This window comes from Tursiops truncatus, chromosome 1 (assembly GCF_011762595.2).
Source record: "Tursiops truncatus isolate mTurTru1 chromosome 1, mTurTru1.mat.Y, whole genome shotgun sequence".
Classification (NCBI taxonomy): domain Eukaryota; kingdom Metazoa; phylum Chordata; class Mammalia; order Artiodactyla; family Delphinidae; genus Tursiops; species Tursiops truncatus.
The window spans coordinates 92952454-92977738 of record NC_047034.1 but is presented as its reverse complement, the minus strand read 5'-3'; the positions used below and the strand labels follow the sequence as shown (position 1 = coordinate 92977738).

General features: G+C 35.7%; 1 protein-coding gene across 6 annotated transcripts in view; it reads left to right on the top strand.

Annotated features, from left to right (window-relative positions):
• The window catches only part of RNPC3 (RNA binding region (RNP1, RRM) containing 3), a 67417-nt gene that overhangs the window by 4731 nt on the left and 37401 nt on the right, over positions 1-25285 (top strand). For 4 of the 6 annotated variants that reach the window (XR_012334251.1, XR_012334250.1, XR_002173076.3 and 1 more), the window contains 10 exons: positions 1345-1463; positions 2334-2417; positions 2834-2945; positions 4049-4117; positions 7152-7294; positions 10082-10207; positions 12889-13040; positions 14990-15151; positions 23873-23967; positions 24055-24113. Coding sequence is in view for 3 of the 6 variants with exons in the window: in XM_019919367.2 (XP_019774926.1) it covers positions 1345-1463; positions 2334-2417; positions 2834-2945; positions 4049-4117; positions 7152-7294; positions 10082-10207; positions 12889-13040; positions 14990-15151; positions 23873-23967; positions 24055-24113 (1121 nt within the window). In the remaining 3 variants the exon portion in view is untranslated. The remainder of the gene's footprint in view (positions 1-1344; positions 1464-2333; positions 2418-2833; positions 2946-4048; positions 4118-7151; positions 7295-10081; positions 10208-12888; positions 13041-14989; positions 15152-23872; positions 23968-24054; positions 24114-25285) is intronic. The other 2 variants (XM_019919369.3, XM_019919371.3) reach the window with 2 other exon arrangements.

Below are 25285 nucleotides of genomic sequence, written 5' to 3'. Positions count from 1 at the left end.
AGAAGATTCAATTCCTGAAGTCTTAATTTTAAAATATTTAAAATTAAGAGAAGCTTTCCAGTAGTTTGGATATATGTTCCTGGATTTAAGGACAGAGGTTTGGGCTGAAATTATAAATTGTGAAATCATCAGCATAGAGATGGTTTTTTAAATTAGGGTGCTGGATTAGATAGAGAGGACCAATAATAGACCTCTGGAGCATGACAGCATTAAGAGTTTGAGATGGCATAAGCCACCGTGATTGAGAAGTAGAAACAAATGAGCTGGGAAGAAACCTGTAGGAAATTATAGTGTCTAGACACCAAGTGAAGAACATGTATGAAGGAGGGAGTGGAGTGATTGCATTAAATGCAGTAAAATGAAGATTGAGAATTGACAATTGTTGTGGCAGTACAGAATTTGTTGTTTATGACAAGCAGTGTCAGTGGACTGATTAAGGCATGAACCTGATTGGAGTGAGTGTGAGACTGGATGGGCAGGGAGGAATTTTAGATAGAGGGCATAGATAATTCTTGAGTTTTACTGCAAGAGTAATTTAAAGCGAAGTGAGGGTGGGGGCGGGTGGGCGAGAGTGATAAGTTGGATCAACAGATGAAGAAAAAATATTTTTTAGGATGGGAGAAATCAGACTATGTTTGTATGCTGATGTCGATGATCCAATAGAGGACAGAAAATTAGCAATGTAGGTAGGAACACACCCTGTACAGTTCCAGAGAGCATAAGAGAGGCTGGGATTTAGTATACAAGTAAAACAACTAGATTTAAATAAAAACATGGATTGTTAACATGTGATGACAGATAGAAGATAGAATATGTGGATGCAGAAGCTGGTAGATGGAAACTTATGGTGGGAAATCTGAAGTTCTCATCTTGTTGCTTCAGTTTTCTCAAAGTAGGAAGCAGTATCCTAGGCTAAAATAATGTGACAGGAGTATTGTGAGGTTGAGGAAGAAGGAAATAGTACAAAATATTGTCTTAGAGATTGGTAGAAAAAATGAACTAATATATTTGACTGTGGCTTCCTTAAGGGTCATCCTCAGATTTGTGATTATGAATTTAAAGTGAGACTAGCCCAATTCATTATGTTGGTTTTTCTAACCATTTTCAGCTGCCTGGGTATAGGCAGCATTGTATTTAACCAGATCTTAGTTTTCCTAAGTGATTGGAAGAAGTTGCTTAATAAGTAATGAAGTCTTGGCAGCCTGAGATGAGAAATGGGTAAGAAATAGCCAAGGAAATGTTACGAGCGTTAACAAAAAACATGTATAAATTATTTATATATGGTCTCTAACAAATAATTTTGGTACAGTTATTAATTTTTTTTTTTTACTCTTCCAACTGAAGGCATTGACAAGACTTCATCAACTGAAGCTTTTAGGTCATACTTTAGTTGTTGAATTTGCAAAAGAGCAAGATCAGGTTCATTCACCATGTCCTTCTTCAAGCACTGAAAAAAAGAAAAGGTATGTAGATAGGTTTTCGTACATTTTAAAAGTGTTTTTTTTAATCCGTTGTATTGCTCTTGGATTGTTTTCAGACTAGCAGGTAAATAATTTGAAACAGTAAATGGTTATATCTCCCTACTGAATCTAGTACATTAAAGCAATGTATTTGTTCATTCCTAATTGTGCATTAGGAACCTGAGTATTGATTTAATATTAGGAATTAATCAATGTGAAGTGGGAAAAGAGTAGGGGGAAAAGCATTCAACTTTAAGTGGAGGGAAGGTAACTAGTATAAAGTCCTTGTGTTAGATATAGCAAGGTGTCGTGAATAGGCGTGGCCTGGTATTTGGGTCCCAGCTGTTAATTCTTTGTAGTTATACAACCTTTATAAATTTGCTTTACACCAGTGGCTCTCAAAGTATAATCCCTGTACCAGCTACATCGTCTAGGATCTTGACTGGAAGAAAGATTCTTAGGCCTTAACCTCGTCCTACTGAATCAGAAATTTGGGGTATTGGGGGTGGGGAGGAGGATAGGCCCCAGCAGTCTGAGTTTTAACAGACCCTCATTGATGTACATTGAGGAAATTTGTGTGCCACTGATTTATACCATGTGAACTTCAGTTTTGGTGGGGTGGGGGTGTCAGTGAGATTTATCATACCATCTTCATAGGGTTGCTGTGAAGAGTAAATGAAAATGTGCCATGCCTTCTATAATATCTGGAATAGATACTCTTTTTTATTGGTGTTTACTTAAGAAATAGTTGAAAGTTTTACTTATGGAACTGTTTTCATAATGCCCTGTTTAAAAAGATAATATGTCATTTTTGTATGCAATTTTTCATTCTATTTCTAAAGGTAAGATCAACTTTGATTCTGTATTTCTTAGGTCTGATGATACTGTGGAAGATGATAAAGAAAAGAAAGAACTTGATTGTTTAACCATAGAAAATGGAATTGCACCAAACCATGGGTTAGCATTTTTTGTTTGTATTTCATTATTCTTTTGGTTTTGTTTTGGATAGGTGGTATATGTGGGGGATGTGTGTGTATTGCAAATAAGATAATTTTTTAAAGAACATTTTATTATATATCGTGCATATTTTTAATGTGTTGATTAAACATACTGAGCTCTAAGAGTTTGTCACTGAATTTGGTTCCATTAAAATGTTCAAAGTTGTAAGATATTCTCTGATAAGAAATGCCGTATTGTTCTATAATGCAATCAGAAGGCAAGTTTCTTTTTAAATGTAATCAATTGGATCTTTTAGGAACAGAGTACTCTTACTGAATCATTTGAGCAATTTGTATGTTATTAGGTTACCTAAAATGAGTTATTGATATGAAACTTATTAAAACACAATACGCATTTTTAAATATTTTTTTTAGGCTGACTTTTCCTCTAAATTCATGCCTCAAGTATATGTACCCACCACCTTCAAGCACAATTCTAGCAAACATAGTAAATGCTTTGGCAAGTGTGCCTAAGTTCTACGTACAGGTAAGTAGAATAAAACGTTTCTCAAAGTAAATACTTATATAACCTTATATGTTACTTTTCATGCTAATTCTCAAACTTTTTTTAATAATAGTATTACACTAATTCCTGTAGGGACAATGATGTTTCAGTATTTTAAAGGTGTCTTAGTTTGTCCTGCTATAACTAACTACCATAGCCTGGGTGGCTTTTAAATAATAAAAAATTATTTTTCACAGTCTAGAGGCTAGAAGTTGGAGATCAGTGTGCCAGCACGGTTAGGTTCTGGTGAGGGCCCTCTTCTGGGTTACAGATGGCCGTTTTCTCTTTGTATCCTCATGTAGCTGAAAGAGGGTGAGAGAGCTCTCTCTTGTGCTTTTTATAAGGGACGCTAATCCCATTTATGGGGGTTCTACCCTTATGACCTAATTACTTCCCAAAGGCCTTATGTCCTAATGCCATCCCATTGTGGATTAAGATTCAACATAAGAATTTTGGAGGGGGACACAAACATTCAGTCCATTGCAAAAGGTAATAAAAAATTACTACATTCAAGTAAAGGCTTTTATAAACTATAGCTTAAAAATACTAACATGTTTAGTATTAATAATACTAATAAACATAAGCTAATTTGGGAAATATAATTTCTGGTAATTCTTTGTTACTTTAGCATACACCTTTTCCTTTCTTAAAGGAAAGGACATAGAGGACCCCTCAGCAAATGCTTGAAAGTACTGACAATAAAACTTACTTTTAAGTACAAAATATAGATGATACTTATCTTCTTTGTTGTACTTCTCTGTGTTTCATAATTTCACAATAATCAAGGGAAAAAAACAGTTCAGTAAATTTTTATGTTGTAAGAACATGACATTTTTAATAATGAGAATAATTGTATTTGTAGAATTGACAAATATTTTAGGAAGGCTAATCTTCTGAGATACACCAGTGCCTGAGATATACTAGTTTAGCCCTGTCCTGGGATTATAAAGGCAAGAGGTGGTCTTTCCTTTGCACTAAAGTAATGAATAGTGTTATTGCAAAGTTTTTAAGTACATAAAATATCAGATATGAGTTGAATCATCATTTTTCTATTTTATTTTAAATGTTTTACCACTTTTATTAAGGTGCTTCATCTTATGAATAAAATGAATTTGCCCACACCTTTTGGACCAATTACTGCAAGGCCTCCCATGGTAAGAAAGCTCTTAGAATTTTCAAGATTCAAAATTTCTCTTCCTGAGGTGAAATTATTGAGGCTAAATTTTACAAATGTTGTGTCAGTGACCTCTAATGTGTATTGAAAATGAACAAGTGTAAAGTTAACATAATAATAGTCCAGTGGAGAATTGAAAGTGGGAGAAAGCCAGAACATTAAAGAGATGCTTTAATTTATGCATCATTTCTGCCAGTGTTGTTGTTCAGGCCTTTGACCTAGGATGTTGTGCTATCCTATAGGACAGTTACATTTAACATACTGAATTGTCTAAAATTTCTGTCTTTCTGGTTTTATTTAAAAGGTTGATGATTTTTTATTAGAATTTACTGTGCAGATCTATCAATAATTTCAATGGTAGGCTATGTCTGCTCTTGAATAATTTTAGTTATTATTGGGTTGGCCAAAAAGTGCCTTCAATTTTTAAGTAAAATAAAAGACACATTTTTCATTTTCACCAAGAACTTTATTGAACAGTGTATTTACCATTTTGTTCCACTACCTTCTGCCATATTTCAGGCAACTTCATAATTCCATCTTCCCAAAACTTTTTATCTTTTTGAGCAGAGAACTGTTTGTTCCAGATGCCTTTTACAGTCTTCCAGGGAATTGAAATTTTTTCCATTAAGAGAATTTTGTAAAGACCAAAATAAATGGAAATTGAAGGTGCAATGTCTGGTGAATACGGTAGATGAATCAGAACTTCCCAGCCAAGCTGTAATAGTTTTTGCCTGGTCATCAAAGAAACATGTGGTCTTGCGTTATCCTGATAGAAGGCTATGCATTTTCTGTTGACTAATTTCGGATGCTTTTCGTCAAGTGCTGCTTTCAGTTGGTCTAACTGGGAGCAGTACTTGTTGGAATTAATCATTTGGTTTTCTGGAAGGAGCTCATGATAGAGGACTCCCTTCCAATCCCACCATATATACAGCATCACCTTCTTTGGATGAAAACCGGCCTTTGGTATAGTTGGTGGTGGTTCATTTTGCTTGCCCCACGATCTCTTTCGTTCCACATTATGGTACAGTATCCACTTTTCATTGCCCATCACAATTTGTTTTTAAAACGGAACGATTTCATTACGTTTAAGTAGAGAATCGCATGCGGAGATATGATCAAGAAGGATTTTTTTCACTGAACTTAGGTGGAACCGAAACATCAATGCAATTAACATAACCAAGCTGGTGCAGATGATTTTCATTGCCCGATTTGGATATTTGGGGTATGTCGGCTACTTCCCGCGTGCTATGACATTGATTGTTCTCAATTAATGTCTCGATTTGATTGCTGTCAACGTCAACTGGTCTATCCGACTATGGAGCATCGTCCAGCAAAACTTTGCAAACCACTTTTGACACATTTGACCAGTCACAGCACCTTCTCCGTACATTGCACAAATCTTTTTTTGCATTTCAGTTGTGTTTTTACCTTTCTTGAAATAATAAAATATAATATGCTGAAAATGTTGCTTTTTTTCTTCCATCAATATTAAAATGGCCACACAAAAATTCACCAGTTTTGATATATTTTTTTTTTAAATGTACGTTGATATGACAAGCTGTCACAAACAAAATGGTTTCAAATGAAGTTAAAGACAGCTAACCGCTAATAGAGCCATCTTACGGAAAAAAACGAACGAACCTTTTGGCCAACCTAATATTTTGCTATAGTACTCTTAGTACTTTTTTATTTATTTATTTTTTATTAATTGGAGTATAGTTGATTTACAATGTTGTGTTAGTTTCAGGTGTATACAACAAAGTGAATCAGTTATACATATGCATATATCCACTCTTCTTTAGATTCTTTTCCCATATAGGCCATTACAGAGTATTGAATTTCCTGTACTATACAATAGGTTCTTATTAGTTATCAATTTTATATATAGTAGTGTGTATATGTCAACCCCAATCTCCCAATTTATCACTTCCCCCCTGTTGGTGATAAATTTGTTTTCTACATCTGTGACTCTTTCTGTTTTGTAAATACATTCATTTCTAACATTTTTTTAGATTCCACTTATAAGTGATACCATATGATATTTATCTTTCTCTGACTTACCTTCACTCAGTATGACAGTCTCTGGGTCCATCCATGTTGCTGCAAATGGCATTACATCGTTCTTTTTTAATGGCTGAGTAATATTCCATTATATATATATGTACCCTTAGTACTTTTTTTTTTTTTTTTTTTTTGTGGTACGCAGGCCTCTCACTGCTGTGGCCTCTCCCGTTGCGGAGCACAGGCTCCAGACGTGCAGGCTCAGCGGCCATGGCTCACGGGCCTAGCCGCTCCGCAGCATGTGGGATCTTCCTGGACTGGGGCAGGAACCCACGTCCCCTGCATCCACAGGCAGACTCTCAACCACTGCGCCACCAGGGAAGCCCGAGAGCTAACATTTAAATAGAAAATTTGCTTTTGTATTGTGTATTGGTTGCTTTTCTAATGTGTATACTATTAGCTGCATAATTTTTCTTTATAACCCCAACACCTCAATTCCTGGCACATTGCAAAGATTATGCTAGCTGCTATTAACAAATAAAATTCAAATCTTAGTAATTTAACACAATACAAGTTATTTTTTGCTCGTGCCAAGTTCATTCCAAAAGTAGGGCAGAATGGTGTTCTCCTTTACTGAGTCACTTAAAAGATAAGTTATCTTCATTATTTGCATTCCCAAGTTGGTGAGGACATCACCATGCAGCCTGCAGATCAAGAAGAAAGAGAGAATTATATGTGTGGGAGTTTTTTATGCTAACATTTCATTGACTAAAATTCAGGGGAAATCTAACTGCAAAGGAGGTTTGGAAATTTAGTCCAGCTAAGTGCCAAGAAAGAAGAAACAAGTTTTGTGATCAGCTAAAGGCTGCTAAGACAAGTATTTCATCAATATATGTTGAATGTGTAGAAGAAAATCATGAGGTAGAGAGATGTGAGAATCATGTATCTGAATGGAAATGGTTTTCTAAACATCATAGATTACCATAGTATTTTTGCTTTGTTCTTTTAATTAGTATGAGGACTATATGCCACTACATGCTCCTCTTCCACCTGCATCTCCTCAGCCACCGGAGGAACCTCCTTTGCCAGATGAGGATGAGGAGTTATCTAGTAAAGAATCAGAATATGAAAGCAGTGATGATGAAGACCGTCAAAGGTTTGCAATGTCAAATAATATTTGTTTAGATTCTAAGAAACATAGAATATGGGAGAGAGATTCTCTTGCTCTTCTTAAGTTTTGCATACACTTCTTCATAATTCGGGGTCTTTAGAATTTGTCCATCCCCAACTCCCCATCATGCTATAGATTAAGACCTGAAACTAGATATCAAGACTTACGGGAACATTTTTGTATTATGAGTAATTTTTTGGATTGATGATTATGGTATACAGTTGATCCTTTATTTATTTATGACTTCAGCATCAATAATTACAGTGCTTTTATGGTCTTCTGAAGACAGCATGTGCAGAATGGTGAAAAATTTGAGTCTCTTGACATGCACATTCCTAGATGAGGTAGAACAAGGTGACATTCTGCCTTCTTGCTTCAGCTCTCATACCGTAAACAAGTGTCTTTTTCACTGTCTATTTGTACCATGTTTTGCACATTTTTGTGCTGTTTGTTGTTGATTTTGCTGTTTAAAATGGTCTCCAAGCATAGTGTTGAAGTGCTGTCTAGTGTATCCAAGATCAGGAAGGTTGTGATGTGCTTTATGGAGAAAATGCTGTGTGTTAGATAAACTTTGTTCAGGCCTGAGTTATAGCACTATTGACTGTGAGTTCAATGTTAATGAATCAACAATATATATTAAATAAGGTGTTCTTAAACAGAAACACGCGTAAAACTAGGTATGTATTGATCAACTGATGTGAGCACATGCTTGCAGGAACATCAGTGCCCTAGGGGCAGTGATCCATTATTTACTAATTCAGTGTTTGTGGAGACTTTACAGAACAAAATTAAGTTGTATTTCTGTTTTTGTCAGCTTATTCCCCTGGACTTTATTCACCTCAGAATAATTTCTAGAGCAATTCTATAGGATTTTATACAAAAACATTCACAAAAATTACTGCAAATGAATTATTCTTTTATTAGTTATTCTTGATGATCTACATATATTTTGTTTAAAGATTCTGGCAAAGAGCAGTAAATTGTTAATAATATTCAGGTATATAATCCACAGCATAGCCTAAAACAGGAATTGCTAAACATTTTCTGTATAGAGCCAAAGAGTTCTGTTGTAGTGGAAAGCAGCCATAGATGATACCTAAATAATTGGATGTTGCTATCTTCCAATAAAACTTTTTATTTAAGAAAAACAGACACTGACTAGATTTGGTCCTTTGGCTGTAATTTGTCAACCCCTAGCCTAAAATACCTGTGTAGGCCAATGATGGGAATTTTAGGCAGATATGCACAGAAGCAACCAGATACAGAAGGAGTGGTTGACAGGAGTCAAAATCCAAGCAGAGAATCTAAGCAACATATACAAGTAATCAGCAGCAATTTGACTATTACTGAGGCAACATCCACTTGAGTAGTGGCTCCATATATTTTCTCTTTCTTAAGGAAGGAGTTATGTTGGAACTACTAAAATAGGAGTGAATAGAGTATCTGTCTTGAATAGAGACAATAAGGAAGGCTGGCAGTTCTTAATAGACTAACTTGTTAAATAAAGAATGTAGAACATTGCAATGGGCTAATTACTTAACCTGTAAATTTTATTTTCTTTATAAAAATAATGATAGTAATGAGAAATGCTTTAATAGGCTAGCTAAAACCATTTTTGTTTTTGTTTATTTAAGTTTCCATTTAGGGATGTAGTGAGGAATTCTGCTAATTCATCTTGAGTCATGAGAACAAAGCCTTTGCATGAACTAACCTCTGGTTTCATGCTTCTCTGTTATCTTCTGGAAATATTATAAAATATGCCACTATGTATTTGTCAGCAGATGTCTATTGATTAGTTACTTAACATATGCCTTGCACTGTGTAGAGCCTTAGTATACTTTGGGTGAGCAATCTATGAATATAGACATATATTTTGTATAACTGGATTTATTCATAAAGTTTTTGGTAAACTGTGATTGTTAAGAGGCTTTAAAAATTTATAACATGTTTTCATTTTTCCTCGCTTAAGGAAAAAAGGTTTAAAACTTATTTTAACCAAATTCTTCTTCACTACATTTTACTGTGCTTGTTTTGCTTTCAAATTTCGCAAACTTAACTCTGGAGAAGTAGAGCTGTGACTAGTGGTTTTTGAACTTGCTCTGTGGAAGCACTATATCTGATCCTGTGGAAGATCCAAGAAAGCCTAGACAAGATCTATTCTAAATATTATTCATAACCATAATGGAGATAAGCTATGTATAAGGTATCAATTGTCACCCCTTGATTGATTAAGCTACTTCAGAGTATAGTATTTGAAAACTATTCTCAAGTATCTTTTTTACATAATGATGCTTTCCAACAATTATGTACAAAATATTTTTAAGTAAAAGTACTTAAGTCCAGTTCTCTTTAATAATTAGAATATGAATCAAAATAATTTTACTACGTTCGTAAGGTCTTTTGAATATTAGTCAAGAAAAGAGCAATAAAGTTACAGAGATTATATTTAGTGTATTTTGTTTAACTTTTTGGCATCAAAGTTCAGTCATTTGGGTAACTAATAATTTTTTTAGTAAAACATATCTTTAAAAATTGCAATTAAGGAAATTCCAAATTCCTTCAAACAAAGATGAAAGTTGAGCAAGGAGATTTGTAACTTGAGCTTTTGTCAGATTGATTATATCTTATTTGATGGCTTAGAAATTATACTTATGCCATGTAAATCATTTTATAATTTATAAGCTCAATACAAATTTGTTTAACAAAAGCAGTTGTGGATAGCTATGCTTCTACACAAAGAAATCTTTTCTACTTTTCTTTCCTCCAATGTAGAATGACCAAACTAATGGAACTAGCAAATCTTCAGCCCAAAAGACCAAAAACAATAAAGCAGCACCACGTGAGAAAAAAGAGAAAAATAAAGGATATGTTGAATATACCATCATCTGCTTCACACGGGTAATTTTGTTTTGGATTGTTTTGTTTTGGATAAGGGTTTTGTATGTACTTTGTCTGATTGCTTAACTCAAATCATACCTCACTCTGACTTTTATTTCATCAGTCCACTGGTTTACCAGTGACTGCTTATTTGCCAAATTCACAAGTATCCCTAATTCTCAAAGTTGACCAGCATTTGATACTATTGACTACCCCAGGTTTCAAAATTGTCCACCCTTAATTTTACATTCTCTTTTTTTATTTCTCATCTTACTTCCTCTCTTCCTTCCTACTTTTTTCTTTTGTGACTTTCTCTTACTCACTTGTTTTTTTTTTAAATACTGGATTCCATATACTCCTGTCCATTGTCATTTTCTGTTCATATATTTATACTCCTTATTAATATCATTAATTTTTTTATGGTTCACCTGTTGCAGCTAATAGATTCCAAATCTCCATCTCTAGATTTAACCTCCTGAGATCTAAAATCTTCATTTCCAGCTTCCTATTTGCATACTCAGAGTGTCTTGTAGGCACTTAAGGTATTATCCAAAACAAAATTCATTTATTTTCATTATCTCTTTCTCCTCCTGCATTCACAGTTTTGATGATGGCATCCATCACCAATGTGTTTATATGAAATTTTGTTAATTTCTCCTAACTCCACTACCTGATACCAAACATTTTTTCACTTCGAAGTACCCTACCTGGTAAAAGTTCACATGGCTTAGCACACAGGACCCACCTTTAAATATTTATCAAATATGTGATACGTTCTCTGCTAAATATTATGGGGTTTGGATCACTCTTCCAAAGCTCAATGCTATCTTTTCAAACAGTGAGTTAATAGTCTTATGGGTAAGTAAGCCATATGCACAGATGACTGTTGCATTAGCAATTATAATAAATGACATAAGAAGAAGATGTAATTAAGAATGAAGTATTGTGAGGAAGGAAATGTCACAGCCAGTCAGGAAATCTGGAAAGACTTTAAGAGAGAGGAGACATTTGAGCTGGGCTTGAAGGATGAGAGGCAAAACTTAGGCAGGGAAGAGATATCCAGTGTGAATGAAAAAGTGAGTTTCCAGAGGTAGGAAAATTTGGTGCGTAGGAATAGAAATGATGAAAGGGAAAGCTGGAAGGATGTGGAGAGATCTGCCTTAAATGTTAAGTTATGGTGTTTGAATACATTGAGGGAGCCATTGTAATGCCACTGATATTAAAAACAATTAAGAATTTCTTTCAGACTTTGTCACCTTGTAATAAACTTTCCAGGAAAATTATGTAGATGTTGGGTGATGGTCAGGGCTATGGGTACGAGAGAATTTTATTAGGTATAAATTAACTTCTGACTATGTCTTAAACTTTCAGTTAGAGTAGAGAAATTGCCAGTGAAATAGTATTTATTACTGTGTATTTAGTTTGAAATACATTGTCCTTTTTTTCCTTTTTCACCGATTATCTGACATTTTGCTTAATAAATTTTCTTTGAAATTATGGCAGAAATTTTACTTGCCTTTTTGCCATGCAATTCTATGTATTTTAATATCTTAATCAGATGAAAATTGCCATTAATTGCAATTTTAATTTCATTCAGCTTTTCTACAATGTAAATTTCCCTTGAACTTGTAAGTAACTTTATAAATAGAGGAAGAAGTTTGTTAAAATGATCTTTTTACATTTTTAAAGGAATGGGTCTTTGGGTTTTTTAAAATTATTATTTCATGTTAAGTATACATAATATGATGCATATTTCCCACCTATGTATGTTTTGACACCACAGTCCCATGCTTTTGATCTGTAGCAGCACCAAACAATTAAAAATTAATACAGTTGACCCTTCAACAGCACGGTTTGAACTGTGTGGGTCCACTTATATGCAGACTTTTTCTAAATAAATACTACAGTACTACATGATTTGAGGTTGGTTGAATCCCTAGATATGGATCCACAGATATAGAGGAACCATGGATATGGAAGGCTGATGAAGTTATATACAGCTTTTCAACTGCTGCAGGGTTGGGGCCCTTAACCCCTAAGTTGTTCAAGGGTCAGCTGTAATGTGAACCAATTAAATTTTCCAATAGCCACATTAAAAGATAAAATTAATTTTAATAATATATTTTATCCAACTGATTATATCTGAAATGTTATTTTAACATATAATTAATATAAAACGTTATTAAAACGTTTTATATTTCTTTTTTCACACAAAGTTGTTAAACTCTGGCGTATATTTTGTACTTAGAGCATAAGTACAGCAACATTTCAGATGCTTATTAGCCACGTGTGGCTTGTGGCTACTGCATTGACCTGCATAGGTTTATTATATATAGTATATAGAATACAGTGCATAAAATGCTTACATTAAACATAGAATGAACTTTTTTGCTTATTGGTAAATATCCTGAAGTTTAGAATCAATAGTCCTAAAGTCCTATCTCTGTCATTTACTGAGTGACTTTATGCAATTTCTTAACACCCTTTAGCCTCAAACTCCTTATCTGTCTAAACTAGGAATTTAATAATACCTATATGAGAACATTTGTTAGGATTTATTGAAGTTAAATGTAAGTTACTTTGTTCAATGCCTATAGTGTGTTTTATCAGTGTTAGCTTTTTAAATTTAAAGTAAATATGAAATGTTTTACTCAAAATTTTATTTGCAATTACAAAGTAATGCTGTGATTGTTTGTAAACAGCAGTTTACATCCAGTGTTGTTACCTTCGGATGTATTTGACCAACCACAACCTGTAGGTAATAAAAAAATCGAATTCCATATATCTACCGACATGTCAGCTGCATTTAAGAAAGATTTAGAAAAAGAACAAAATTGTGAAGAACAAAATTTTGGTAAGTGTATTCTAGTTCTTTAACATGCTATGTAAAAATTCTTCTCAGTTTTTTTTTGTATTAAAATTAAATTTTATATGTTTCTGTTTTTTTAGTATTTGTGAATATATTTAAAATATGCAATTAGGTCTTTGTTAGTGTCTTAGAATACTATCCATTTTAAACTTTTTTATATAACTAAAATTGGAGCTTAGTGGTAAGATTGTCACAGTTACCTTTTGCTAGTAATGAACTCTAGGGTGAGGCTTGCTCTCATTTTTGCTGATGTTTACACTAAAAATATGATAAAAGAGTTTCTTGTATTGATCTGTTTTTTCATTGCTTATTATATGTGATGCTCTGGTTTTATTAGTACAGTTGTATTATTGGTTAGGAAAACAAACAGTGTGATTATTTTTTGAGTTGTAGATTTCATGTAAATTTTTTTTTTAATCCAAAAGACATGGAAGCTTATTTACAAGATACTATTCGTTAAGTTTGAAGATAATGTATTGAAATTACAGATTTTTTTCTGCTTATTTTAAACATTAATTTGATGTTATACTACAGTGGCATTTCCTTGTTCTTTAATTTTTAAATTTCAGAAATAATACCAGCTTATAGAAAATATAATCAAAACAGGAGCATATAAAGTTTTAAAATGTTAACACCTCAAACCCCACTGTTCCCTATCCCAATACTTAGAGATAACCATTGTTAATAATTCGGTATGAAAATAGTCCTTCCAGATCTTATCCTACACTTGTGTATAAACATTTTTTTTCCCTTCTTTTTTTAAGTAGCCATCATGGGTTATGTTTTTATGGCTGCATAGCACTCCATAGTATAGTTATAACAATCTTTATTTAATTATACTCTATTATAGAAGTTGAGGTTGTTTCCATTTTCTTTATTATTACAGCAAATTCTGGAATTTACATTTTTGTACATGTATCTTTGAGCACTTGTGTGAATATAGGATAGAGTTCTAATAAGTATTGCAAATGTACTGCATGATAAACTGTAACTGGTTTTAATTCCTGTCTCTCTGATGGTTAGTGAGAATGCATTGCCTTTTCAGATAGCTCCTTTTTTGTTTGTTTCAGTATTTATATTTTTGTATGGTTTTCTTTCTTATCTCATGACTAGTCACCCCTTGACACAAATTTTTATTTTTTTAAGTTTAATTTACTCAAGGACTTAGACCTTTGTGAGGTGGGGACAATTGTCCCATTCTGCATCAACATAGAGTAATGTTGAATTAACAGTAAAAACAGTTTTAAAAGTGTTTTTTCTTACTGATGCCTTCAGACCACAGGAGGTCTGTTGGGACGATGGCTTTTCTATGTTATGAGGAGACTTTTATAATCCTAAACATGGCATGTTACTTGCATCATTTTCAGAGCTTTTTTAGGGTTTTGTTTGTTTTTTTAGGTAGTATAACTGGAATTTTTCTACTGAATGTTTAATCCTGTCCTTCCCAACCCTCTCCCTCAAGTCGGTTTAATTTTTGCTGAAGCTAAGATTCATGTTTTCTGAATGCAATCCATTATGTTGCTATGTTGTAAATTTAAAATTTATAATGGTTTTTAATTTTCCTAATTGAATAATTAAGTGTGCAAATACTTCTTTTTCCTGACTTTGATTAGGATTGGCTCCTTTTTTTTTCCCTGGTGGGAAGTATAATGGATGTTTTTTTAGTACCCTCAAATGGAAATGTCGTCTTTTATGATTTTCATGTTCTAGTGGCAGAGTTGAGTAGTCATGATAGAAACCATATGGCCTGCAAAGCCTAAAGTATTTACTGTTTGAACCTTTATAGAAAAAGTTTGCTTATCCTTGTTTCAGAGTATTGAGAAAAACACCAAAGAGTTTTAGTGCTAGAATATATCTTAAAAATTAAAAATGGAAAAGAAAAACTGTTTTGAAGGGAGGGATTTTTAATGGCTGATGTCAATGTTAACTCTTAGACTTACCTGCTTCTGAAGTTGATGCATCCAATATAGGATTTGGAAAAATCTTCCCAAAACCAAATTTGAGCATCGCAGAGGAGATTAAAGAAGACTCTGATGAAATGCCATCAGAATGTATTTCTAGAAGGGAGTTGGAAAAGGGCAGAATTTCTAGAGAAGGTAATTTTCATGAAATAAATGAGCATTTATTCCATTTTACATTTATTTGGCCCTTCAGAAGCAAACCAAATCTCTTCATGTTGTTTACTTTATTCAAAGCACATGCTTCAAAACATCTCTCCAGTTAATGTTTTTGTTTGTTTGTTTTTTGTCTATACATGTATTTTTTATTTTTTTATTTATTTTTTAACATCTTTATTGGGGTATAATTGCTTTACAGTGGTGTGTAAGTTTCTGCTTTATAACAAAGTGAATCAGTTATACATATACATATGTTCCCATATCTCTTCCCTCTTGCATCTTCCTCCCTCCCACCCTCCCTATCCCACCCCTCCAGGCGGTCACAAAGCACCGAGCTGATATCACTGTGCTATGTGGCTGCTTCCCACTAGCTATCTACCTTACGTTTTGTAGTGTATATATGTCCATGCCTCTCTCTCGCTTTGTCACAGCTCACCCTTCCCCCTCCCCATATCCTCAAGTCCGTTCTCCAGTAGGTCTGTGTCTTTATTCCTGTCTTACCCCTAGGTTCTTCATGACATTTTTTTTTCTCTTAAATTCCATATATATGTGTTAGCATACAGTATTTGTCTTTTTCATTCTAACTGACTTCATTCTGTATGACAGACTCTAGGTCTATCCACCTCATTACAAATAGCTCAATTTCATTTCTTTTTATGGCTAAGTAATATTCCATTGTATATGTGTGCCACATCTTCTTTATCCATTCATCCGATGATGGGCACTTAGGTTGTTTCCATCTCCGGGCTATTGTAAATAGAGCTGCAATGAACATTTTGGTACATGACTCTTTTTGAATTATGGTTTTCTCAGGGTATATGCCCAGTAGTGGGATTGCTGGGTCATATGGTAGTTCTATTTGTAGTTTTTTAAGGAACCTCCATATTGTTCTCCATAGTGGCTGTACCAATTCACATTCCCACCAGCAGTGCAGGAGTGTTCCCTTTTCTCCACACCCTCTCCAGCATTTATTGTTTCTAGATTTTTTGATGATGGCCATTCTGACTGGTGTGAGATGATATCTCATTGTAGTTTTGATTTGCATTTCCCTAATGATTAATGATGTTGAGCATTCTTTCATGTGTTTGCTGGCAGTCTGTATATCTTCTTTGGAGAAATGTCTATTTAGGTCTTCTGCCCATTTTTGGATTGGGTTGTTTGTTTTTTTGTTATTGAGTTGCATGAGCTGCTTGTAAATTTTGGAAATTAATCCTTTGTCAGTTGCTTCATTTGCAAATATTTTCTCCCATTCTGAGGGTTGTCTTTTGGTCTTGTTTATGGTTTCCTTTGCTGTGCAAAAGCTTTGAAGTTTCATTAGGTCCCATTTATTTTTGTTTTTATTTCCATTACTCTAGGAGGTGGGTCAGAAAGGATCTTGCTGTGATTTATGTCATAGAGTGTTCTGCCTATGTTTTCCTCTAAGAGTTTGATAGTTTCTGGCCTTATATTTAGGTCTTTAATCCATTTTGAGCTAATTTTTGTGTATGGTGTTAGGGAGTGATCTAATCTCATACTTTTACATGTACCTGTCCAGTTTTCCCAGCACCACCTATTAAAGAGGCTGTCCTTTCTCCATTGTACATTCCTGCCTCCTTTATCAAAGATAAGGTGACCTTATGTGCATGGATTCATCTCTGGGCTTTCTATCCTGTTCCATTGATCTATCTTTCAGTTTTTGTGCCAGGACCATACTGTCTTGATTACTGTAGCTTTGTAGTATAGTCTGAAGTCAGGGACCCTGATTCCTCCAGCTCCGTTTTTCGTTCTCAAGATTCCTTTGGCTATTCGGGGTCTTCTGTGTTTCCATACAAATTGTGAAATTTTTTGTTCTAGCTAGTTCTGTGGAAAATGCCAGTGGTAGTTTGATGGGGATTGCATTGAATCTGTAGATTGCTTTGTGTAGTAGAGTCATTTTCACAATGTTGATCTTCCAATCCAAGAACATGGTATATCTCTCCATCTATTTATATCATCTTTAATTTCTTTCATTAGTGTCATATAATTTTCTGCATACAGGTCTTTTGTCTCCTTAGGTAGGTTTATTCCTAGGTATTTTATTCTTTTTGTTGCAGTGGTAAATGGGAATGTTTTCTTGATTTCACTTTCAGATTTTTCAACATTAGTGTATAGGAACGCAAGAGGTTTCTGTGCATTAATTTTGTATCCTGCAACTTTACCAAATTCATTGATTAGGTCTAGTAGTTTTCTGATAGCATCTTTAGGGTTCTTTATGTATAGTATCATGTCATCTGCAAACAGTGACAGCTTTACTTCTTCTTTTCCGATTTGGATTCCTTTTATTTCCTTTTCTCCTCTGATTGCTGTGGCTAAAACTTCCAAAACTATATTGAGTAAGAGTGGTGAAAGTGGGCAACATTGTTTTGTTCCTGATCTTAGTGGAAATGCTTTCAGTTTTTCACCATTGAGGATGATGTTGGCTGTGGGTTTGTCATATATGGCCTTTATTATGTTGAGGAAAGTTCCCTCCATGCCTACTTTCTGCAGGGTTTTTATCATAAATGGGTGTTGAATTCTGTCAAAAGCTTTCTCTGCATCTATTGAGATGATCATATGTTTTTTCTCCTTCAATTTGTTAATATGGTTTATCACATTGATTGATTTGCGTATATTGAAGAATCCTTGCATTCCTGGAATAAACCCCACTTGATCATGGTGTATGATCCTTTTAATGTGCTGTTGGATTCTGTTTGCTAGTATTTTGTTGAGGATTTTTGCATCTATGTTCATCAGTGATATTGGCCTGTAGTTTTCTTTCTTTATGACATCCTTGTCTGGTTTTGATATCAAGGTGATGGTGGCCTCGTAGAATGAATTTGGGAGTGTCCCTCCCTCTGCTATATTTTGGAAGAGTTTGAGAAGAATAGGTGTTAGCTGTTCTCTAAATGTTTGATAGAATTCACCTGTGAAGCCATCTGGTCCTGGGCTTTTGTTCGTTGGAAGAGTTTTAATCACAGTTTCAATTTCAGTGCTTGTGATTGATCTGTTCATATTTTCTATTTCTTCCTGATTCAGTCTTGTCAGGTTGTGCATTTCTAAGAATTTTTCCATTTCTTCCAGGTTGTCCATTTTATTGGCATGGAGTTGCTTGTAGTAATCTCTCATGATCTTTTGTATTTCTGCAGTGTCAGTTGTTACTTCTCCTTTTTCATTCCTAATTCTATTGATTTGAGTCTTCTCCCTTTTTTCTTGATGAGTCTGGCTAATGATTTATCTATTTTGTTTATCTTCTCAAAGAACCAGCTTTTAGTTTTATTGATCTTTGCTATTGTTTCCTTCATTTCTTTTTCATTTATTTCTGATCTGACTTTTATGATTTCTTTCCTTCTGCTAACTTTGGGTTTTGTTTGTTCTTTGTCTAATTCCTTTAGGTGCAAGGCTAGGTTGTTTATTCGAGATGTTTCCTGTTTCTTAAGGTGGGCTTGTATTGCTATAAACTTCCCTCTTAGAACTGCTTTTGCTGCATCCCATAGGTCTTGGTTCGTCGTGTCTCCATTGTCATTTGTTCCTAGGTACTTTTTATTTCCTCTTTGATTTCTTCAGTGATCACCTCATTATTAAGTAGTGTATTGTTTAGCCTCCATGTGTTTGTATTTTTTACAGATCTTTTCCTGTAATTGATATCTAGTCTTATGGCGTTGTGGTTGGAAAAGATACTTGATACAATTTCAATTTTCTTAAATTTGCCAAGGCTTGATTTGTGACCCAAGATATGATCTATCCTGGAGAATGTTCCATGAGCACTTGAAAAAAATGTGTATTCTGTTGTTTTTGGATAGAGTGTCCTATAAATATCAATTAAGTCCATCTTGTTTAATGTATCATTTAAAGCTTGTGTTTCCTTATTTATTTTCATTTTGGATGATCTGTCCATTGGTGAAAGTGGGGTGTTAAAATCCCCTACTGTGAATGTGTTACTGTCGATTTTCCCTTTTATGGCTGTTAGTATTTGCCTTATGTATTGAGGTGCTCCTATGTTGGGTGCATAAATATTTACAATTGTTATATCTTCTTCTTGGATCGATCCCTTGATCATTATGTAGTGTCCTTCTTTGTTTCTTCTAATAGACTTTATTTTAAAGTCTATTTTGTCTGATATGAGAATTGCTACTCCAGCTTTCTTTTGGTTTCCATTTGCATGGAATATCTTTTTCCATCCCCTTACTTTCAATCTGTATGTGTCTCTAGGTCTGAAGTGGGTCTCTTGTAGACAGCATATATATGGGTCTTGTTTTTGTATCCATTCAGCCAATCTGTGTTTTTTGGTGGGAGCATTTAGTCCATTTACATTTAAGGTAATTATCGATATGTTTGTTTCTGTTCCCATTTTCTAAATTGTTTTGAGTTCGTTATTGTAGGTCTTTTCCTTCTCTTGTGTTTCTTGTCTACAGAAGTTCCTTTAGCGTTTGTTGTAAAGCTGGTTTGGTGGTGCTGAACTCTCTCAGCTTTTGCTTGTCTGTAAAGGTTTTAATTTCTCCATCAAATCTGAATGAGATCCTTGCTGGGTAGAGTAATCTTGGTTGCAGGTTTTTCTCCTTCATCACTTTCCGTATGTCCTGCCACTCCCTTCTGGCTTGCAGAGTTTCTGCTGAGATACCAGCTGTTAACCTTATGGGGATTCCCTTGTGTGTTATTTGTTGGTTTTCCCTTGCTGCTTTTAATATGCTTTCTATTTAATTTTTGACAGTTTGATTAATATGTGTCTTGGCGTATTTCTCCTTGGATTTATCCTGTATGGGACTCTCTGTGCTTCCTGGACTTGATTGACTATTTCCTTTCCTATATTAGGGAAGTTTTCAATTATAATCTCTTCAAATATTTTCTCAGTCCCTTTCTTTTTCTCTTCTTCTGGAACCCCTATAATTCGAATGTTGGTGCATTTAATATTGTCCCAGAAGTCTCCGAGTCTGTCCTCAGTTCTTTTCATTCTTTTTTCTTTATTCTGCTCTGCAGTAGTTATTTCCACTATTTTATCTTCCAGGTCACTTATCCTTTCTTCTGCCTCAGTTATTCTGCTATTGATCCCATCTAGAGTATTTTTCATTTCATTTATTGTGTTGTTCATCATTGTTTGTTTCATCTTTAGTTCTTCTAGGTCCTTGTTAAATGTTTCTTGCATTTTGTCTATTCTATTTCCAAGATTTTGGATCATCTTTACTATCATTATTCTGAATTCTTTTTCAGGTAGACTGCCTATTTCCTTTTCATTTGTTACGTCTGATGCATTTTTATCTTGCTCCTTCATCTGCTGTGTGTTTTTCTGACTTCTCATTTTGCTTATCTTACTGTGTTTGGGGTCTCCTTTTTGGAGGCTGCATGTTCGTAGTTCCTGTTGTTTTTGATGTCTGTCCCCAGTGGCTAAGGTTGGTTCAGTGGGTTGTGTAGGCTTCCTGGTGGAGGGTACTAGTGCCTGTGTTCTGGTGGATGAGGCTGGATCTTGTCTCTCTGGTGGGCAGATCCACGTCTGTTGGTGTGTTTTGGAGTGTCTGTGGCCTTATTATGATTTTAGGCAGCCTCTCTGCTAATGGGTGGGGTTGTGTTCCTGTCTTGCTAGTTGTTTGACTTAGGGTGTCCAGCACTGTAGCTTGCTGGTCGTTGAGTGAAGCTGGACGCTGGTGTTGAGATGGAGATCTCTGGGAGATTTCCGCCTTTTGGTACTATGTGGAGGTGGGAGGTCTCTTGTTGACCAGCATCCTGAAGTTGTCTCTCCCACCTCAGAGGCACAGCACTGACTCCTGGCTGCAGCACCAAGAGTCTTTCATCTGCACGGCTCAGAATAAAAGGGAGAAAAAGTAGAGAGTAAGAATTAGTAGAATTAGGAAGAAAGAAAGAAAGAGAGAGAGAGAGTGAGAGAGAGAGGGAGGGAGGGAGGAGGGAAGGAAGGGAGAGAGGGAGGAAGGAAAGAAAAGGAAGGAAAGAAAGAAAGGGAGGGAGGGAGGGATGGTGGGAGGAAGGAAGGAAGGAGGGAAGGAAGGAAAAAAGAAAGAAGATAAAGTAAAATTAAAGTAAAATATAATAAAGTTATTAAATTAAAAAATAATTATTAAGAAAAAAATTAAAACAAAAAACGGATGGCTAGAACCTTAGGACAAATGGTGGAAGCAAAGCTATACAGACAAAATCTCACACAGAAGCATACACATACACACTCACAGAAAGAGGAAAAGGAAAGAATCATAAATCTTGCTCTCAAAGTCCACCTCCTCAATTTGGGATGATTCGTTGTCTAAAGGAGGAAGGGAGGTAGGGAGGGATGGAGGTAGGGAGGGATGGAGGGAGGGAGGGAAGGAAGGAAGGAAAAGAAAAGAAAAGAAAGGTTAAAGTAAACTAAAATAAAGTTATTAAAATTCATTATTAAGAAAAAAAATTTAAAAAAAAACAACGGATGGATAGAACCCTAGGACAAATGGTGGAAGCAAAGCTATACAGATACACACTCACAAAAAGAGGAAAAGGGAAAAAATCATAAATCTTGCTCTCAAAGTCCACCTCCTCAATTTGGGATGATTCGTTGTCTATTCATGTATCCCACAGATGCAGGGTACATCAAGTTGATTGTGGAGCTTTAATCTGCTGCTTCTGAGGCTGCTGGGAGAGATTTCCCTTTCTCTTCTTTGTTGTCACAGCTCCCGGGGCTCAGGTTTGGATTTGGCCCCGCCTCTGTGTGTAGGTCGCCGGAGGGCGTCTGTTCTTCGCTCAGACACGACGGGGTTAAAGGAGCCGCTGATTCGGGGGCTCTGGCTCACTCAGGCCGGGGGGAAGGAGGGGTGCAGATTGCGGGGCGAGCCTGCGGCGGCAGAGGCCGGCATGACGTTGCACCAGCCTGAGGCCCACCGTGCGTTCTTATGGGGAAGTTGTCCCTGGATCCTGGGAACCTGGCTGTGGCGGGCTGCACAGGCTCCCCGGAAGAGGGGCGTGGATAGTGACCTGTGCTTGCACACAGGCCCCTTGGTGGTGGCAGCAGCTGCCTTAGCGTCTCATGCCCGTCTCTGGGGTCCACGCTTTTAGCCGCAGCTCGCACCCGTCTCTGGGGTCCGCGCATTTAGCCGTGGCTCTCTGGCGTTTCTTTAAGCAGCGTTCTTAATCCGCTCTCCTCGCGCACCAGGAAACAAAGAGGGAAGAAAAAGTATCTTGCCTCTTTGGCAGCTCCAGACCTTTTCCTGGACTCCCTCCCGGATAGCCGTGGTGCACTAACCCCTTGAAGCTGTGTTCACGCAGCCAACCCCAGTCCTCTCCCGGTGCTCTGACCAAAGCCCGAGCCTCAGCTCGCAGCCCTGCCCGTCCCGGCGGGTGAGCAGACAAGCCTCTCGGGCTGGTGAGTGCCGGTCGGCACCGATCCTCTGGGCGGGAATCTCCCCGCTTTGCCCTCCGCACCTCTGTTGCTGTGCTGTCCTCCGCGGCTCCGAAGTTCCCCCCTCCGCCATCCACAGTTTCCACCCGCGAAGGGGCTTCCTAGTGTGTGGAAACCTTTCCTCCTTCACAGCTCCCTCCCACTGGTGCAGGTGCCGTCCCTATTCTTTTGTCTCTGTTTTTTCTTTTTTTCTTTTGCCCTGCCCAGGTACGTGGGGAGTTTCTTGCCTTTTGGGAGGTCTGAGGTCTTCTGCCAGCATTCAGTAGGTGTTCTGTAGGAGTTGTTCCACGTGTAGATGTATTTCTGGTATATCTGTGGGGAGGAAGATGATCACCGTGTCTTACTCCTCCGCCATCTTCAGAACACCCTCCAGTTAATGTTTTTAATCACCACTTTTGGTTTTTAGTACTCATACTTTATACGGAGGAAAAGTATCTCTCAGTATAATGTTTCCAGTCTATATTTATTTGGAAGAATGTTTTCATTCCTGAAACTTATATGACATGTTAAATCAGTGTGGCCCACAGTCTGGAATTCTGTATTCTGGATACAGCTGATAGACCAACACAGTACTGTATCTGAGATGTATGCAGAGCAATTATTTGTCAAAAAAAAAAAATAGTTTTAACTATTTGGTGATTAAAAGCCTGTGTTTATGAATTTTATATTCTAATGTGATAGTTTTTTACTTCTTAATGGAGTTTTCTTGTTTTAGTATATTTTAGGAGAATATTTAGGGGTTTTAGATTGACATGTAACACATTATAATTTTTCCCATAATGGAAACAGACTTCCAACTGACATATTTTTGCCTAGAACATCTAGTTGTCAGGAAAGATGGTTATTGTCACTAAATAGGAGTAGCTGTATAGAGATTCATAAGCCACAGTTTGCCTGAAATACTTGATTATTACATATGAGTACTTTATTTTTACATTTGAATATATTGGTGCTGGTAGTTTGGGAGATTGACTTTAAGCAAAATAATTACACAAATATTTGGTAGCATCTTTATTTGCTTTAGTTTTTTTAATAAAGTAACTGATCTTAAAGTTAAGCTTTACAGAGTATTAACAGAAATATTTTATTGGATAAATTTTAGTTATTCTAGATGCCTGAAAGTTTTAAACTTTTTGTCATATTACTACTTTAGATTTTTAATGGGTATTTTTATCCCATTAGTAACATTGCCATTAATTTGTATGGTTTTAACATTTTCTTAATGCTTATTTTGTCTATTTAACAGATATATTTGAATGCCACTATACTTTTTCTTTGAAAAATTGATGAAACTGTCTTAATTTTATATCCTTGTTTTGTTTTTATATAAGAAATGGAAACACTTTCAGTTTTTAGAAGTTATGAACCTGGTGAACCAAACTGTAGAATTTATGTAAAGAATTTAGCTAAACAAGTTCAAGAAAAGGTAAGTTGAAATTTATAAATTGGTTTTATTATTTTACATGTTTTTCCCCGGCTTTCCTTATTAGTCTTTTCCTTGTTGAAATTCTAGGACCTTAAATTTATTTTTGGAAGATACGTTGACTTTTCGTCAGAAACACAACGCATAATGTAAGTGTCATGTATGTTCTCAAATTGTGTTTTGTTTTTAATCTGTTAGAAATTAGCCCTTTTTTAAACATTTCCCCTTTAGAGATTAAAATTATATGAAGAAATTGCTCTTATCTTTTAGACATCTAGAGCAAGAGTCAGCAAACATCTTTTTAAATTGACAGTAAAAATTTAATATTTTTATACTAAAATATTATGGTGTCTGTTGCAACTACTCAGTTTTGTCTTTGTGGCATTAAAGCAGCTGTAAACAATACATAAATGAATGTTAATGGCTGTGTTCCAGTAAAGCATTATTTATAGAAACAGGCCTCAATCCCTAGCTCTAAAGCAGTGGTTCTCAAACTTTAACCTGTGTAAGAGCTTATTAAAACCATGTCCTTGATCTATCCCTAGACTGATATTCCAGGTTGAGATAGGGCCCATGAATTTGTGTTTCTAAAATGTGTATGGATGATGACTAAGCTGCTGGTCCAAAGATTACATTTTGAAAACTAGCATTTTAATGACTCATCCAGGAATATATAGCAGTCAGGCAGAGTTTTTTAGATTCTTACCATGGCAGTAACTTCTCTTCGTTCAGTTGGGAAGGCTTCCAGTTTTATGAGTGCAAAAGAGAGGATATGATTTGTAAATGATATAAAAGCTAATGTTTGGAGTTAGAATTTCATTCTTTAAAATTTTATAATTGGTTAACTCTAAAGTATGTAAGACCTTGGCCATATAAATTAGAAGTAAAGAAAATTAGAAAAGATAAGGAGAGAGACTTTTGAATGGAGGTAAATTAGAGAAATGACTGTAGTTAATTTTGCTTTAATTTTCATGTGAAACTAAATTTTTTTTTCTTGGCGGTACGCGGGCCTCTCACTGTCGTGGCCTCTCCCGTCGTGGAGCACAGGCTCCGGACGCGCAGACCCAGCGTCCATGGCTCACGGGCCCAGCCGCTCCGCCGCATGTGGGATCCTCCCGGACCGGGGCACGAACCCATGTCCCCTGCATCAGCAGGCGGACTCCCAACCACTGCGCCACCAGGGAAGCCCGAAACTAATATTTTTAAAGTCTTATCTGGGCTATGTACCTTTTTATATAGGCATGCACAGTGAGCACCATGTCTTAACAACCATGTCCATATTATATTCATTAGTGACAGATATATCTTATCAGGATACCAA